The 16,803-nt window shown below is 42.7% G+C and overlaps 1 protein-coding gene across 1 annotated transcript; it reads left to right on the forward strand.

Annotated features, from left to right (window-relative positions):
• The first annotated feature begins 1,423 nt into the window (after positions 1-1,423).
• Fzd1 (frizzled class receptor 1) lies at positions 1,424-6,099 on the forward strand. The gene has a single exon (XM_069996435.1). The coding sequence runs from the start codon at positions 1,851-1,853 to the stop codon at positions 3,816-3,818; it is 1,968 nt and encodes a 655-aa protein (XP_069852536.1). The 5' UTR covers positions 1,424-1,850; the 3' UTR covers positions 3,819-6,099.
• Positions 6,100-16,803: the final 10,704 nt, after the last annotated feature.

Consider the following 16,803-nt stretch of genomic DNA (forward strand, 5'->3'; position numbering starts at 1 on the left):
AGTGCTTCATTAATAAAACCAAGTCGTAGTTAAACCATTATTGAAAATAACCTTACATGAAAACAGGAAGAATGTGCATCTGCCGAGATGGATAGTATTGCTTTTGGAATTCAGTAGGGAATGTGTGGTTTGCTTTTCGCTCTCAGACTCCGTGTTTTGTGCGTGTGTGTGTGTGTGTGTGTGTGTGTGTGTGTGTGTGTGTGTGTGTGTGTGTGTGTGTTCTGTAATCTCAGCTCTTAAATATCGTGGAAGGTACTGCTGCAGCTCAGCTACAGGATCCCAGGAGTTCCTAACAGAATCCAGGAGCTCTCCTAACAGCTCCCCAAGGGCCAGGTAGTGCTGCCCGGGATCATGTCACCCCTGGGGTCTCAAATAGGAGACCCCCCAGTTCCAACCCCCCCTCCCTGCTCCAGCGTCTTGGACATTGTGTCCAAGTTTGTCCTCTCCAAAAGTGTATTGGATCGTTTTTCTTTTGCTTCTGTTCCCGACTTGATTAAAGAGGAGAGAAAAAGAGTTTGACTACAAGAATGATAGTAGCAGAAGGCGCATCTGGTTTTACTTCTTAAAGTCCATCAGAGTTTGTGTTTGTGTTTTCTTGTTGTTTTTCTTCGTCTTGACAAGCAGTCCCATGAACTTCCCGTCTGGGGACCGGGCGCGTCCAAGGCCCGCCAAGCACAGACTGCGAGTCTAAGATTTACTGGAGTAATATTTAACCCTAAACCTCGGGAGGCTAGAAGACTGAGCCTTCCTTCAGAGTTGGGTTTGGCTGTTTGTAATTAGCGTTAAAAGCAGTATTTTAAACATAAAAATGGAAGGAAGGGAGGAAGGGAGGAAGGGAGGAAGGAAGGAAGGAAGGAAGGAAGGAAGGAAGGAAGGAAGGAAGGAAGGAAGGAAGGAAGGAAGGAAGGAAGGAAGGGGGGAGGGAGGAAGGGAGGGAGGAAGAGAAGGGAGGGAGGGAGGGGAGGGAAAGAGGGAGGGAGGGAGAGAGGAGGGAGGGAGGGAGCGCCAGACGGAGAGGGACCCCGAGGTCCGCCGACTTCTATTCATTATCTCCGACAGCATATGGGACCATTCTCCTACTTGCCCAAACCCTTTCTTTCGCAAAAGCAAACGCAACAGAAGCCTGTCCCGCTTCGCAGCAAACCCACTCTTTGTGCCCGAGTGGTGCCTCCGCCACCTCCAGCAGCACTTCCTCCTCCTCCCGCCTTCTCCACCTCCCGCCTCCCGCACCTCCCGCCGGCGGCCGGCTTTTGCTCCAGCGAGGAGGCAGCGGGCTCCCTTTGCGCCGGGAAGCTCGTGCCGCGATTGGGCGACGGTCCCTGAGCCTCCAGTTTCGCGTCGGTTTCAAGGCTCCTCCCTCCTGGTGAAAGACAGACTGCGGGGCGCCTGGAAACCGGTCGGAGGGCGCGCGGGGGAAAGGGGAGCGAGCGAGTTGAGGGATTGACACAAATGGTCAGGCGGTGGCGGCGGAGGAGGAGGCGGAGGAGCCGGGGGGAGCGGAGGCCGCTGGGCTGCGGGGAGTTGCGCGCTCTGCCGGGTCGCGACCACTAGCGCGCCGCCGCCAGGCAGGAGCCTGCGAGGAGAGGGCCGGGAAGGCGGGACGCGACCCCCGGCGCGCCGGAGCCACCCGGGCTCTCCCCGCCGCCGGCGCTACATGAACCGCAAGTTTCCGCGGCGGCGGCGGCGGCTGCGGGACGCAGAGGGGAAGCCGGGGGAGCGGGTCCAGAACGGCTGGGCTTCGACGGCCGGTGCCCGCGGGGATCGGGTCTCCCCAGACGCGGGAGGTGCGGTCGCCGACCGCGCCACGACCAGCCCCAACCGAGAGGCGCCCAGAAAGGAGCCGAGAAAGTATGGCTGAGGAGGAGGCGCCTAAGAAGTCCCGGGCCGCCGGTGGTGGCGCACGCTGGGAACTTTGTGCCGGGGCGCTCCCCGCCGGGCCGACCCCGGAGGAGGGGAGCGGGGACGCCGAGAGCCGCCGCCGCCGCCGCCCAGCGGATCCCGGGCGCTGGGCGCGCCGGCTGCTGCTGCTGCTCTGGCTCCTGGAGGCTCCGCTGCTGCTGGGGGTCCGAGCGCAAGCTGCAGGCCAGGGACCCGGGCCGGGGCAGCAGCCACCCCCGCCGCCGCCGCCGCCTCCGCCGCCGCAGCAGCAACAGAGCGGGCAGCAGTACAACGGCGAGCGGGGCATCTCCATCCCGGACCACGGCTACTGCCAACCCATCTCCATCCCGCTGTGCACGGACATCGCCTACAACCAGACCATCATGCCCAACCTGCTGGGCCACACGAATCAGGAGGACGCGGGTCTGGAGGTGCACCAGTTCTACCCGCTGGTGAAGGTGCAGTGTTCGGCCGAGCTCAAGTTCTTCCTGTGCTCCATGTACGCGCCGGTGTGCACCGTGCTGGAGCAGGCGCTGCCGCCCTGCCGCTCCCTGTGCGAGCGCGCGCGCCAGGGCTGCGAGGCGCTCATGAACAAGTTCGGCTTCCAGTGGCCTGACACGCTCAAGTGCGAGAAGTTCCCGGTGCACGGCGCGGGAGAGCTGTGCGTGGGTCAGAACACCTCGGATAAAGGGACTCCGACGCCCTCGCTGCTGCCGGAGTTCTGGACCAGCAACCCTCAGTACGGCGGCGGCGGCGGCAGCGGAAGTCACCGCGGCGGCTACCCGGGGGGCTCCGGCTCGGCGGAGCGCGGCAAGTTCTCCTGCCCGCGCGCCCTCAAGGTGCCCTCCTACCTCAACTACCACTTTCTGGGGGAGAAGGACTGCGGCGCACCCTGCGAGCCCACCAAGGTGTACGGACTCATGTACTTCGGGCCCGAGGAGCTGCGCTTCTCGCGCACCTGGATCGGCATCTGGTCGGTGCTGTGCTGCGCCTCCACGCTCTTCACCGTGCTCACTTATCTGGTGGACATGCGGCGCTTCAGCTACCCGGAGCGGCCCATCATCTTCCTGTCTGGCTGTTACACGGCCGTGGCCGTGGCCTACATCGCCGGCTTCCTCCTGGAGGACCGGGTGGTGTGCAACGACAAGTTCTCCGAGGATGGGGCGCGCACCGTGGCGCAGGGTACCAAGAAGGAAGGCTGCACCATCCTCTTCATGATGCTCTACTTCTTCAGCATGGCCAGCTCCATCTGGTGGGTGATCCTGTCCCTCACCTGGTTCCTGGCGGCTGGCATGAAGTGGGGCCACGAGGCCATCGAGGCCAATTCGCAGTATTTTCATCTGGCCGCCTGGGCTGTGCCAGCCATCAAGACAATCACCATCCTGGCCTTGGGCCAGGTGGACGGGGACGTGCTGAGCGGAGTGTGCTTTGTGGGGCTCAACAACGTGGACGCGCTGCGGGGCTTCGTGCTGGCGCCCCTCTTCGTGTACCTGTTCATCGGTACCTCGTTCCTGCTGGCGGGCTTCGTGTCCCTCTTCCGCATCCGCACCATCATGAAGCACGATGGCACCAAGACCGAGAAGCTGGAGAAGCTCATGGTGCGCATCGGCGTCTTCAGCGTGCTCTACACTGTGCCGGCCACCATCGTCATCGCCTGCTACTTTTACGAGCAGGCCTTCCGGGACCAGTGGGAACGCAGCTGGGTGGCCCAGAGCTGCAAGAGCTACGCCATCCCCTGCCCTCACCTCCAGGGAGGTGGAGGTGCCCCGCCACATCCCCCTATGAGCCCCGACTTCACGGTCTTCATGATCAAGTACCTTATGACGCTGATCGTGGGCATCACGTCGGGTTTCTGGATCTGGTCGGGAAAGACACTTAACTCCTGGAGGAAGTTCTACACCCGGCTCACTAACAGCAAACAGGGCGAGACTACGGTCTGAGATCCGGGACTCAGCTCCATCCCAACCCTTGGCCTGCCGGGTCCCAGCCACCTCCCAAAAGCCGGCCCCTTGGGATCTCTGCCGGGCCAGCTGCTGGAGCCTTTCTCTCTAGACACTCGCTTTTTGCAGGTCCTTTCCAACAGCCCCACTCCTGCAAAACTTTCCGTCCCAGGAGCCAGAGGACCCGAGGGCCCCGGCTGCCAGAGGGGCACGGACTGAGCTCCCGTCCTCACTCTGGTGCCAGGACTATGTGCTTTTATGATTGTAAATAGCCTGTGTAAGATTTTTGTAAGTATATTTGTATTTAAGGACAACCGGTCACGCGTTTTTTGTTGTTGTTGTTGTTTGTTTCCTTTTCAAGTTTTAATTATTTGGGGGCGGTGTAACCATTTGAAGCTTTTCTCCCTTGCCTCTTTTTGAGGACTGCACAGGCACACGGGGCAAGCCGGTGGCCTGCTCACCTTTGCAGGCTACTGTGGGAGACTGACCTACTGGGGACCCACCTCCTAAACCGAGTTCAGCTCGGGAGGGGTCACTCCCCCACCCCCTTCAGCCCCTCCCTCCTCTTCTTTATGGGAACTTGTGGGTCCTTGGTCCATTTTAGTTCCTGGTTCCAAGGCTTGTCCCTTTGACTTCCTGAAGCTGCGTGTCTGGAAACCTTCCATGGAACTCTGGCAGTGCCCCACCTCCCTTCACTCTGGTATCCAATGCCCACGTCCTCCCTCTTTGCACTTCAGCTGGTTAGAGGATGAGTAAAATAACCAATGCCAAACTTTTTGAAGTATTTTTTGGTTGAGTGAGCTCATTTCACTCACTAGTGTTTCAATCTTGCATGGGTTTTGGCCAGCGTCATGGAAAGATGTGGTTACAGAGATTTGGGAAGAGCATGAAGCTTTGTGTGGATTGGGAGAGCGAAGAAGGGGGTATAAAATGGCAGTTCTGTTGGTACATGGATGTCTGGCAACCTGCCTTTGGAGAGAGAGGCAGCTGCATTTAGATTTTACCCTTCTGTAAAATGGAAAGCTTTGCGAAAGTGTTGAACTTTGCTTTCCTAATAGGACAGCAGAACGTAAGTCGAATATGAAAACTTGGAGATTTCACTTCAAAATGAAGTGCTGTTTTCTTATTGTAATCAAATAACAATTAGATATCAATTAGAAAATTTAAAATGTAAAAGTTGAACACTTTGAACATATTCTGATTATTACTCAGCAACACATTGTAAAGGAGGATCCCCATCCTTACCACCCATGAAAACCTGGTCAAATTTCAGGAGGGGGAAAGGAGTGAAAGGAGGTGGGATCATTGATGGGCCCAGGTCCTGAAAGAACCAAATAGGGAACATGTGTGCTAAAGGGAAATGTGTCCAGGTCTATCATTCAATCTTGTATGCTCCTTTTGGGATCTACAGGAATGTGTCAAATGTAAATCTTGAAAGCCATTTCAGAATATTATTTTAGTTCTCTGCGAAGAAGAGGAGAAAAGCAGTCCTTCTGATTGTATAGTTTTAAACTTTAAGAGTTTATTCAAATACCGGTCGGTACATAGGACCTAAATTTATCTATGTCTGTCATACTCTAAAATGACATTGGTCTTTGACTTTGGTATGCATTTATTCTGTTCACTATCACAAAGTCATCTATATTTATAGAAGAATAGAAGTTTATATATAAATATATATAATACCATATTTTTAATTTCGCAAATAAAAAATCAAAGTTTTGTACAAAATTATATTGTTTTGTGCTTGAAAATAATAGCGCTTGAACTGTCTGAATTGTCTATACATTTTTTTGGTGTCTCTTAGTCACTCCTGCAGCATAGAAATTTAGGTTTTCAATGAAAAAGTCTCTTTCAATCTTCAGATCAATCCTTCCAAAGAACAACATCCCAAGAAAAGAATATGTTTTGATGAGAGAGGAAATTAGAGGTTTGCAAATTTTTCTTTATTCAAAGAAGAATATTAAAAGCTAAAACAAATTTTAATATTTGAGCCTTTTTTTGCAAGAGGTAAATTTAGATGACTTTTATAATATGGAAGTATATTTTAAATCATCACCTTTGTCATGGTTTTTATGAGGTTATCTCTTTCAGAATCTCAGATCTTCCTAAGTCATAAATGGTTCCAAAATCAGTAAGTGGTTACTGTGTGTGCATAGTATTTTAACAGCAGATGGATTTTGTAATGTCTATCATTTGCTTCTGAAGATTCGATTTTTATTTTGTTCAAGGAACCTCTAAAGGAAATTTCTAATTGGTTTACTTCTACCCAAAGTTTATATGTGTGTGTGTGTGTGCTTATATATATATATATATATATATATATATATATATACATATATACACATACATATGTATTTAACTATACACACATTAATTTGGAAATAGAAATACACAATAGCATACTATGGAAATAGTATTATAAGAAATGGAAGATTCTAGCATAAAACACCTTTAGATAGAAATATTAATAAAGTTTTCCATAAAAATCATTTTAGGTAACATGACAAGGAGCTAAAAATCAAAATCATCAACACAACAATTACTTTCATGGGTGTAAAGGCATAGTGTCATAACATTATTCATTTTAAGACAAATAAAAACATTAAATCTAGTTGAAAGTGCAACATTTAATTGTAAGCAACAAGATGCAATTTTTGTTATTTATTTTGTTACATTAATGTAATGTAGTAGATATCTGAGAAGGGTTTGTTGTGTACACACAAACAAAAACACTAATTCTCTAGCCAAATTGAAACATATCTCTTTGCTAAGTGGTTAAATTAGATCATTTCTGGGGTTAAAATACCTAGGACCATTGGTCTCTATCCAAGGAATAAATGTTAAAGCAATCTTCTTGTGGGTGTTCTTAAAATTATATAAATTTGAGACAAAGTTTTTTTTATGCTGGATTTTGTGTGCTTCGGAAGACATTTTAGGTCACAATAAGGGTTTATTTTTAGACAACAATTTATTTTTCACATATCATGTAACATACAGAAAATCAGTGATGTGTTTGTGTATTTGTTTATTTCTTTTGATACCAATGGCAAAATAGACTTACTGAGAAAAAAAACAAAACAAAACAAAACATAAAGGTTCCGGAGATACTGTCCCATTAGCATTCTGTTTCCATGACAAATCCTGTTTTCAGAAGATTTGATTCACCCATATATATTTTTTGACCAGACATCGCTTGGAGTCAATTCTCCTCTGCCCCACCCCATATACATAGTTTACATGATTTAGATTTTGAAGTAAATGTATATGTAGTATGAAAGCCTTTGATGCTGCTCTTTTTTTCAGTGTAAGTTAGTGAGGACAAAGAATCATATTTTTCATCTCAGAGCCAGTCAGTGTCAAACATATACAAAAGAACTGGATTGGATTTTTCAGCTTGTCCTGCGTAGTCAGTCCCCTGTCAGCCTGAATTTATAGTCATGGTCCCTTTGTCTCCACTGTGAGTATGAAACCTTCTGTTACAGTTGTTTTATTCATAAAAAATCCAATATTAACCAGGAAAGGAGACTGCACCAAAGACCTGGTAGCCAATTAAGGAAACTGACTAAAATCACAGACCATCTCAGGACTTGTGTGGCTTCTGGTCACTTTCCTTGTTATCATATTTTAACCTAGATGCACATTTTTTAAGGCATCTTGGCCTGTGTGTGGGGGGGGTGGGGGTGGGGGTGGGGCGCGCGCGCGCCATAAGTGCATGCACGCACGCCTGTGTTCAACTTTAGTTACTTTTTTTTTCTTTCTAATCCATTTATCGGCTGCAGGCCACCTTTTATATAATGACATGCAATTAATTGAAACCATTAGTGTGACATTGAATACCCTTGATGCATTTCCGATCATCTTCTACACAACTGGGGTATGAGAGATTAGCAATACAACATGGTCATGGCATATGTCTAGATGGGACACTAGTGGAACGGTCCTTAATACTTCACAAAATACACTGAATTTCAAAGTGTTTCAGGATTAAACTCTAGGAGCCAAAATATGACATAGGTTATACACGGGTCTATATGAGAATTCTCCAGTTACATAACTAAGAGGAATTGACATTCTAGTTTAAATTTAAGGGTTTTTTTTTTAAAGTCCTTTACATTTGAAGTGAGGGATCTTAAAAGAGAAGATACACTTTATTTTGATGATTTCAAGATATTGGCAAATGCCTTTATCCCTTAAAAATTAAAGAAATATTATTTGAGGTTCAAACATGACTCAGAATACCCATAAAATTTGGGGGCATAAGTATTTTCTCCCTTTGTTCACACCTTCTGTAATGGGTATGTGAAATATAGCAATTACAGTGGAAAAAAGAAAACCCAACTAGCTTAGAACCTGGCAGTTAAAACACATTCTTTTAGACCAATTTTCCTAAGTTTTTGGGGGTTAGCATTACAGAATCAAGTTATTGTTTAAAATTGCCAGAGGGGATTCTTGTTTAGAAGTTAGTTTGGGGACTTAAATAAAAGGATTTTTCATAGAAATCCGTTTCATGTAATCAGTAAATACATCTCTAAATACAGCTAAAGTGAACATATAATAGATCATAATCAGTTGTATGAGTCAAACATTTTTCAATTGCTTGAAAAACATAAGGTGTCTTTTTTCCAATGGACATATCTTTAAATCTTTTTATTGTAAGATTGTAGTATTCTAAAAAGACATAATTTTGAAGGAAAAAGTTCAAATAATCCTGCATTTCCTTCAGACATCACAAATACACTAGTTAGATTGAATATATGCAACTAACAATTCTAAAAGCCAAGTATTTGGATAACATTGATTTGTACATTTTAAATACACTTTTAGAAAAGGTGAAATTGACCCTTAACAATCATCATTAGGTTTAAATTTTTAATAATATGCATATTTCATACAAAGATCTCAAGAAATTTCCTTCCCAGCTTAGACTTTCAAAACATGTTCATAGCCACACAGTGATTAACATCAAAAGAACCGTTGTTGCTGCTTTGAGATGCTTCTCTGTGGCCTGAATTTCTTTTCTTTCCTTTTTCAAAACCAAGTATTCTCTAATTTGTGGATATCTCCATGTTTCAGATCTCACTACCTGTTTGAATTAAATGTGCAGGGGAATAACTGCAGGATCCCCCCATAGACAAACTGTGGCCTTTATTTCCTTTCAAGTTGGCAGCATGTCCTTGCTTAAATGCAGTACTCAGAGACAAACTGTTCTCTTGCCCTTGGAATACCTGTCTTCACAACCACAGCTGCAAATACCTGCAGGTTACACAAGCTAGTTTAGTTACCTGTATGTTCCAAATGGCATGTGTTATTTCATTACAGGGAGGATTTTATTATACAGTATTTGATAAGATATTCCAACTCCATCCTCAGCTTTCTCTTCTCTCTCTCTCTCTCTCTCTCTCTGACAGCTTTAGAGCTTGAACTTGGGGCCTGTCCCTTAGCTTTTTTGGTCAAGGTTAGTGCTCTACCACTTGAGCCATAGCTCTACTTCAGGATTTTTAGTAATTAACTGGAGATAAGAGTCTCATGGACTTTTCTGCCTGGGGTGGCTTTTGAACCACAATCCTTCAGATGTCAGCCTCCTGAGAAGGTAGAATTATTGACAGTGTGAGCCACCAACACCTAGGTGATTTTTTTTTTCCTTTAAAAAGTAAACTTTTGCTGGGTGTTAGTGGCTCACATCTGTAATCCTAGCTACCCAGGAGGCTGAGATCTGAGGATCACAGTTCAAAGCCAGCTCAGGCAGGAAAGTCCATGAGAATCTTATCTCCAATAAACTACTCAGAAAAAGCTGGAAGTGGCGCTGTGGCTCAAGGGGTAGAGCGCTAGACTTAAGCAAAAGAAGCTCAAGGACAGCACCCAGGCCTAGAGTTTAAGCCCCATAACTGAGAGAGAAAAAAAAGTTCTCAAAAGATAAAAAAACAAACAAACAACAACAACAAAAAACACCAGTAGATTTAGAGACTACTCTTGACCTTCTCTTTCCAACTCTTGAAAAACATTTAAAAAAGTCAACTTCAACAAATACTCTGCACCTAAAAAAAGCAAAACAAACAAACAAAAAACACCTCAGGACTCTTCATATACTGTGAACAACCATCCAGGCTTCCCCTAGCGAGAGGGACGCCTTGGGATATGGATATTTTCACTGATAAAACCAAGAAATTCCTGGCTAAACTGGGGCGGTTGTACTTTTATATTATAGATTAAACTATGCTTCCATAAATTAAAGTAACACTACATTAAAACTACTCTACTGTAAATATAGTGTTTTCTTAGATCTGATGGAAGATCAAAACCTTTGCATCTAGTCTTCACAGTGAGTACTAATGCATAGAAGCAGAGTAGAAACATGAAGATATAATGGAACAAACTACATTGAGTATCTTAGCCATTCTTCCTTCTGAAAAAGTAGGGCATAGATACCAAGAGCTAATTAGATACTACTCCCCAATCTTGCTACACATGAGTGGGTTAAATAGTTATTCATAGAAAATATTCTTGAGGTAGGGATGGGAAAGTAAAGCTGAAACCAGGGAATGGGTACCATTCTTCAAAAGGAAATGTACTCTTTACCTGACTTATGTAACTAACCCCTTTGCACATCACTTTTATAATAACAAAAATATTCTTAAAAAGAGAATATTCTTGAAAGTATTTCATGGCTAGAGGAGTTTTAATGTTTAAATAATGGGTTAGCAATCATATTTTTCTGAAGACAAAAAGTTGTACTTTTAAAAAGGAAAACGAATGAAGTTAAGCTACATCTTAAAATTCTTCAGTGCTTATTGACAAGCGTAGAATGCAATGCATGTGCCATGGGATCTATAGCCTTAAATTTCCATATGAAACTCTTTTGATCCACTCTCCCCACCCCCACCCCGCTTTTTTGAAGTTCAATGTCATCCTCCTTGCAAATGCACATAAAATTTCACAGCCTTTGTTGTTGAAAATTGCAATACCATTCTTGCTATCTCTTAATTATACTCAATGTAAATGAATTTTAAAACATGCTGATAATGTAATTACTTCAGGAACACATTAAGCTGTATAGCAGATTCTCAACAGGGGACATTTCCCCCCCAGGAGACATTTGGCAATATCTGGACATGTATTTGCTTGTCAAGACTGTGGAGACGGATGTTAGGAGCACTTGGTGCACTGCAGACAGAAATGCTGCTAAATTTTCCATAATACACAGGGCTGCCCTTTGTAGCAACAAATTATCTGATACAAGGTGCCAGAGTTGAGAAACCCTGTTCCACAGGAGTGATTAAAATTGTGAAATATAAATTTTTAAAGCAATGACATGTTTTAGATTTATAAACTACAAATGAGAAAAGTCTGGATTTACTGTGATTTCAACATGTCTTTCAGGCTGCCACAAAATACTGGGTAGATTAAACAAGACATTTATTTTTCACAGTCCTAGATGCTGATGAATACAAGGCTAAAGTACCAGCCAGTTAGGTCCCTTATGTCTTCCTAGCTTGTAAAAGATTACCTCCCTGCTAGATACCCTGTGGTCTTTGCTTGGTGTAGGCAGGTAGAGAGAGATTTCTGTCTCTCCTTTTCTTATGAAGACATTGGTTCCATAGTGAAGGCTCTGCCTTCATGACCTTATCTGAGGCTGCTTACCTATCCAAAGCTGCATTTCCTAATAGGACCCCAGTGGGGATTAGGACTCTGATACTTGTTATTGTAAAGATACTGTACAGAGGGGTTGCAGCTACATGAGTAAGGAAATCAGTACATTCCCTATCAAGCATTCTTACCCCTTCCTTTTTTTCCCCTTACTTAGTTTAATTTTTTTAAATCTATGCAGGAATTTATAATATCATCATTTCAGTGGAAGAAAAGTTGCAAATAGCATTAAATGAGTTTAATAAAAATATTAAAGGTATGTGTTAATATTATGTTACTGTAGTTATATTCTACATTTGCCTGGTTCTTTTTACACTTTCTTGCATAACAGAAGGTGTTATGGTATGGGGGACGAATTCTAGGAAACAGAAAATCTGGTCTTCAGTCTTTATTTAGCAGGTGAAACAGATCTTGAGTGAATTTGACCCACAGGATCTAATTAGCTAAATGAAATAATAAACGTGAAAGCCCTTTTGGTATAGTGAAGCCCAGAACAAATGTGAGGGCTTGTCATCATCTTTCACATTAATGTGATTAAGGAGGAGGCTGAGTGGCCTGAAGATTGCTGCTCAACCGTGATGGCGGCCTATCCTTCAGCCGGTAGCCATCTCAACTTTGACTGTACCACTACACTAGGCTTCTCCTGGACATATCCAGGCTCTCTTCCAGTTTTTATTTTTTTCCTGACTCTGGTTCAATTGACAATGAATTGTTGGAAGGATAGTTGCTCGTCATTTGATTGGAACTGAATACCTCTTAGGAGGAAGGAAGCTCTTGTCTGAGAAATCTGGCATAGGGAAATCATTCTGTTCTAGGAAAATTATGAGGTCAGAGAATATGTGTGTTAGGGAAGGGAGTTGGTTAGGGACTTAGGCATATGGTTCTAGGTCCAAATGTGGACCTAGAACCCTGTAAATGGCTGACATTCTGGACAGAAAACCCTCTCAGTGTGGTAAAGACGGCCCGTGGTATTTGTCCATTTGGTCACTGACAAGTTATGGGTGATGTGAGGAGCAATTGGCAGAGTGATTTATGTCCTCATGGCAGGAAGCCTGAGGTCATTTGATATTAGAAGGGGAAAATAAGGAACGGTATTATGAAAACTAAAGTCAGCAACAGTGTTCTGGGACTGGTCCTGGTGTGAGTGAATAGAAAAGTGAAATGGAAACATCCTTTGAATAGAGCTGTAACCCAAGGTTGGAAAATGACTCTTCCCCTTCTTAAAAAAATAATTTCAAGGTAATAAGGCACAGTACTAAGAAGTTAAATGTCATCTTGAAAAGAATGTTGGATTTGCAAGGCCTTGCCTGAATCCTCACCAGCTCTTAGCCGCAGACCCATTTATCTAAAATGGTAATGATAGCAATTTTTTGCTAATTCACATGGCTACTAGGAAGATTACAGAAATAAAGGAATGGAATGGCATTTTTTAGCACTAGAGAGTGGTCTACAAATCTGAATCTTCTCCATACTGCAGTTTTCTTCTCTCTCTCTCTGCCTTTCTCTCTATTCTTCTATCCTTCCAACCCACCTTCCTTCTCTTCCCTAACTCATTCTTTCCTCTTTGCTACTCATCCCATACTCCTCTATTGCCACCTCTGGAACCTGAAAAGACATAAGGCAAACTAATTCCATATTGTTCCTGCATCCTCTTTTCAGGCTAATTATGTTTTCTGTAAGATTTAGTCACATAAAGATGAAATCAATGGGAAACCTTAAGGTTCAGTGACACAAATTACATACTACAGTAATGAACTATTGATACTACTCTTAAAGCCTAGTACATTTCTGTGCACTCATGCATACTTCAGGATATACAATTTCAATTAAACTCATTAATGGTTGCTAACAAGGCTGACCTAGGTTGTGCGCTAAGTTAACATAGTAACAAGCCCTTTGAAGCCATTCTAAATCAAATCATAACTGGGAAGAGAATTGTAATGTCCTTTTAGAATTATGCCTCTCTACTGGATTGATAATATGTTTATCTTCATTGACTGCACTGCACAAATGGAACATATTCAATAGCAACTACAAAAGTGTCCCTTTGATACTACTGAAATATATTGGCTTTCTTTGGTGCATTAATCAAGTGGGACTGAGGGCATATGCCAAAATAAATTGATGAAATTTCATTATTGTCTCATAAATAAAGCATAGATAGCCAGGTTGGTGCCTTCATCACTCCACATGGTTTAGTGTATTCATTTTCTATGCATGCTACATCAAATTACCATAAAAATTAAATTTGTATCTATATTTCAACATTTTAAATGATCATTATAAAGGTGTACAGAAGGTTACAGTTACATAAGTCAGGGTGGTGTTCTTGAATTATTCTGAAACACTGGAATAAATCAACTTTAAGACAAATTCCTAGCAGTGCCTCTTATGTTCAAATCTTCTGGTCTAAAGACATTGGACTTCAAACCTAAGGACTCTAAGGATAACTAGGCATTTACCACTCTCAGTAGGGAGCAACTTGCTCTGCCTACAAATTAACCCCCCAAAGATTAATTAGGAAATACCTAGGTTGCATCTTAGTATGTCACTCTTATGAGCCACTAAGTTATCTATCTGCCCAAGTCTAAAATTTCTAAACTTTGATTTTTCTCAAAAAAAAAGTGGGGGGGGGGGAGGAGAGAATAAACTCTGCAAGCAGAAATTAACTTAGATTTATTTCTTGAATTAGAAAACTTGCTCAGACAGAGTGGGCGTCTAGACAGCAGATGTGGGCTTGCTGGGAAGTTAAGAGGGGCTTTAAAAGGCTCCTGCCTCCCCTTAGGGTAGCCTCTCTGCTTGCAGTGGGTCGCCCTGGCAGAAGCTTGTGTGGGGGTTTCTCCGGCAGCTTGGCTTCCCATCCTCTCGGAGCCTCTTGTTTGTTTAGCTCTTCAATACAAATGACTTCTTAGAAGACCCGTCCTTCCCAGGGAATTCACTAATCAAGGTACTACTCCATTTATTTCCATAAACAAATCCTTATGAAAGAGCAATTCATTCATTAACTATGAAATGTGATCATTTCCACTGTTGTACCTGATTGCTTCAAACGCCACGATCACTGCTCACATCAATCAGTTCAGGTAACCGGGAAATGTGAGGAAGGCAGGGCTCAAATCTATCCCAACTGACTTTACAAGATGAAACTGAAAGCCAGACCTAAGATATTTAAGCTCATATCATCTTAAGCATCTTAATAACATTAATTCTTCACAGGAAATAATCACAGCAGAAAGGAAAAGACGGTCAAGTCTTTTGTTTAAGGAAAGTTGCTTCTATAGAATTAACCATGGTATGAAAAGTGTCAAACAGCCTCTTCCTTTCTGCTGTGGAAAATTCTGGAAAGACATTATATCCTCTGACTACATAGGCTGTACGCTAGCAGGTAGCTAAGGAAAATATTTTCGGATCACTTTTTAATATTAAAGTATTTGTGTAAACAAATGTTTGCATAAAGTTACACAAATATATTAATAATACGTAAATCATTCCATGTGTACATAAGTATTGAATATCTATTAGTTTTAAATTAATTACCTGTACATAGTCTTAATATTTAACTCACAGGACAGATCATGAGTAATTAAAAAAAAAGAATTGGCTAATACACAGTCATTTAGCCACCTTCCAAACAACAGGTGATGTAAGTTTCAAGGCCAAGGTAAGCATACACTCTTAATGTTCTTTGTAAAGAAAGTTGTAACAGAAAGTAGCTAAATTAAGTGAAGATGGACAAGGTGATAACAAGGAAAATTTGTTGTCAGAAAATAAAATTGATCTATCTAGTACACTTTCCACCTGTCCCCAATAAAATTCTTCCAATGTATATTTATTTTCCATTTGAAATATAATTTACATTCTCTAAAATTCATCTCCTTTAACTTTAAAATTCAGTGGTTTTTAGTTTTTCACAAAGTTGTATAGCCCTCACAAATACCTAATTCCAGAATATTTCATCACACTAAAAAGAAACTCTGAACCATTAGAAAACAGTTCTCCTTTCTCCCTCCCCTATCTTCTTGCAACTAGTAAATATAGATACGCCTAGTCTATATGCACAATGTTATAAGAATCATACATATGACTTTTGTGTCTCACTTTTTTAACTTAGAATAGTTTTACCTAAATTCATCCATGTTTTAGTCATAAAATTATGCAAGTTCAGTAAATATGCTATTACATTTTAGGATTAAATGATAGTCTAATGTATAAATATCACATGTTTTACTTATCTATTCATCTGTTAGTGGATAATTGGATTGATGTCTCTTTGGGCTAAATTGCTATGAACAATTATATTCAAGTTCTGTGTGGACATTTGCTTGTGATTCTCTTGCATGTATTCCTAGGTATTACACTGGCTCATATAATGATGCTATGCTTAATTTGTTTTTGTTTGTTTGGTTGGTTTTGTTTTGAGGTTCTGGGGAACTCAGGGCCTAATGTTTGCTAGTTTTTGTGCCCTCCCCTGTAGTTAGGTAGACAGGCATAAGCCATAGTACCCAAGAATTAGTTGAAATACAGTTGCAAACTTCCTCCTCCTCCTCCTCCTCTTTCTCCTCCTCCTCCTCCTCCTCCTTCTTCTTCTTTCTTCTTCTTTCTTCTTTCTTCTTCTTCTTTTGCCCAGGCTGTTATCAAACCATGATCCCCCCATTTCTGCCTCCAAAGTAGCTAGGAATACAGGCTTATCCCACTGCACTCAACTATGTTTAATGTTTTGAAAAACCACTATCCTGTTTTACAAGTAGACTTTAATCATTTTACATTCCAACTGACAAACATATGATGGTTCCAATTTCTCCACATCCTTGCCAACACTTGTTATTATCTCTCTGCAGAATACAGGCATTTTGATGAATGTGAGAAGATATGTTGCTTTAGTTCTGACATTGCAATATTTTGACATTATTCACTGATGTGAAGAGTTCATACCTCTGAACACATAGGAAGGTGACTTTAGAATTCAATTCAAACCCTACTTTATTTATATCACTTTGTTGACAAAAAGGCTTCATACGGCTTATTGAAATGTGTAACATATCACAGGTGTAGAAATGCAGGGTGACTGGGAAGAACAGGCAAGACAGCTCATAATGTGCGATGGCATATTGTAAGGTTCTGCACACTAGTCGAAAGTGGGTTCATGTTTTGTCTTGAACTTCCTAGGAGCCAAAAATCCTCCTGGAAAATGAAAACTCTATAATGTTATGAAATTTAAAATAAATTTGAACCCTTTACCCACTAGTGTTAGATCATTATCTATTCTCCACAGGATCCCTCTGATATCAAGGGTATTCTGAGTCTTGATGTATTTCTTCACATTGCTAAAACATTCCCC

The sequence above is a fragment of the Dipodomys merriami genome, unplaced genomic scaffold (genome assembly GCF_024711535.1).
Source record: "Dipodomys merriami isolate MVZ:Mamm:240054 unplaced genomic scaffold, mDipMer1.0.p SCAF_5, whole genome shotgun sequence".
NCBI classification, from domain to species: Eukaryota; Metazoa; Chordata; class Mammalia; order Rodentia; family Heteromyidae; genus Dipodomys; species Dipodomys merriami.

What these genes read in the sequence shown, in the direction of transcription:
- Fzd1 (XM_069996435.1), top strand. Translation starts at nt 1,851, where the DNA reads ATGGCTGAGGAGGAGGCGCCTAAGAAGTCCCGGGCCGCCGGTGGTGGC.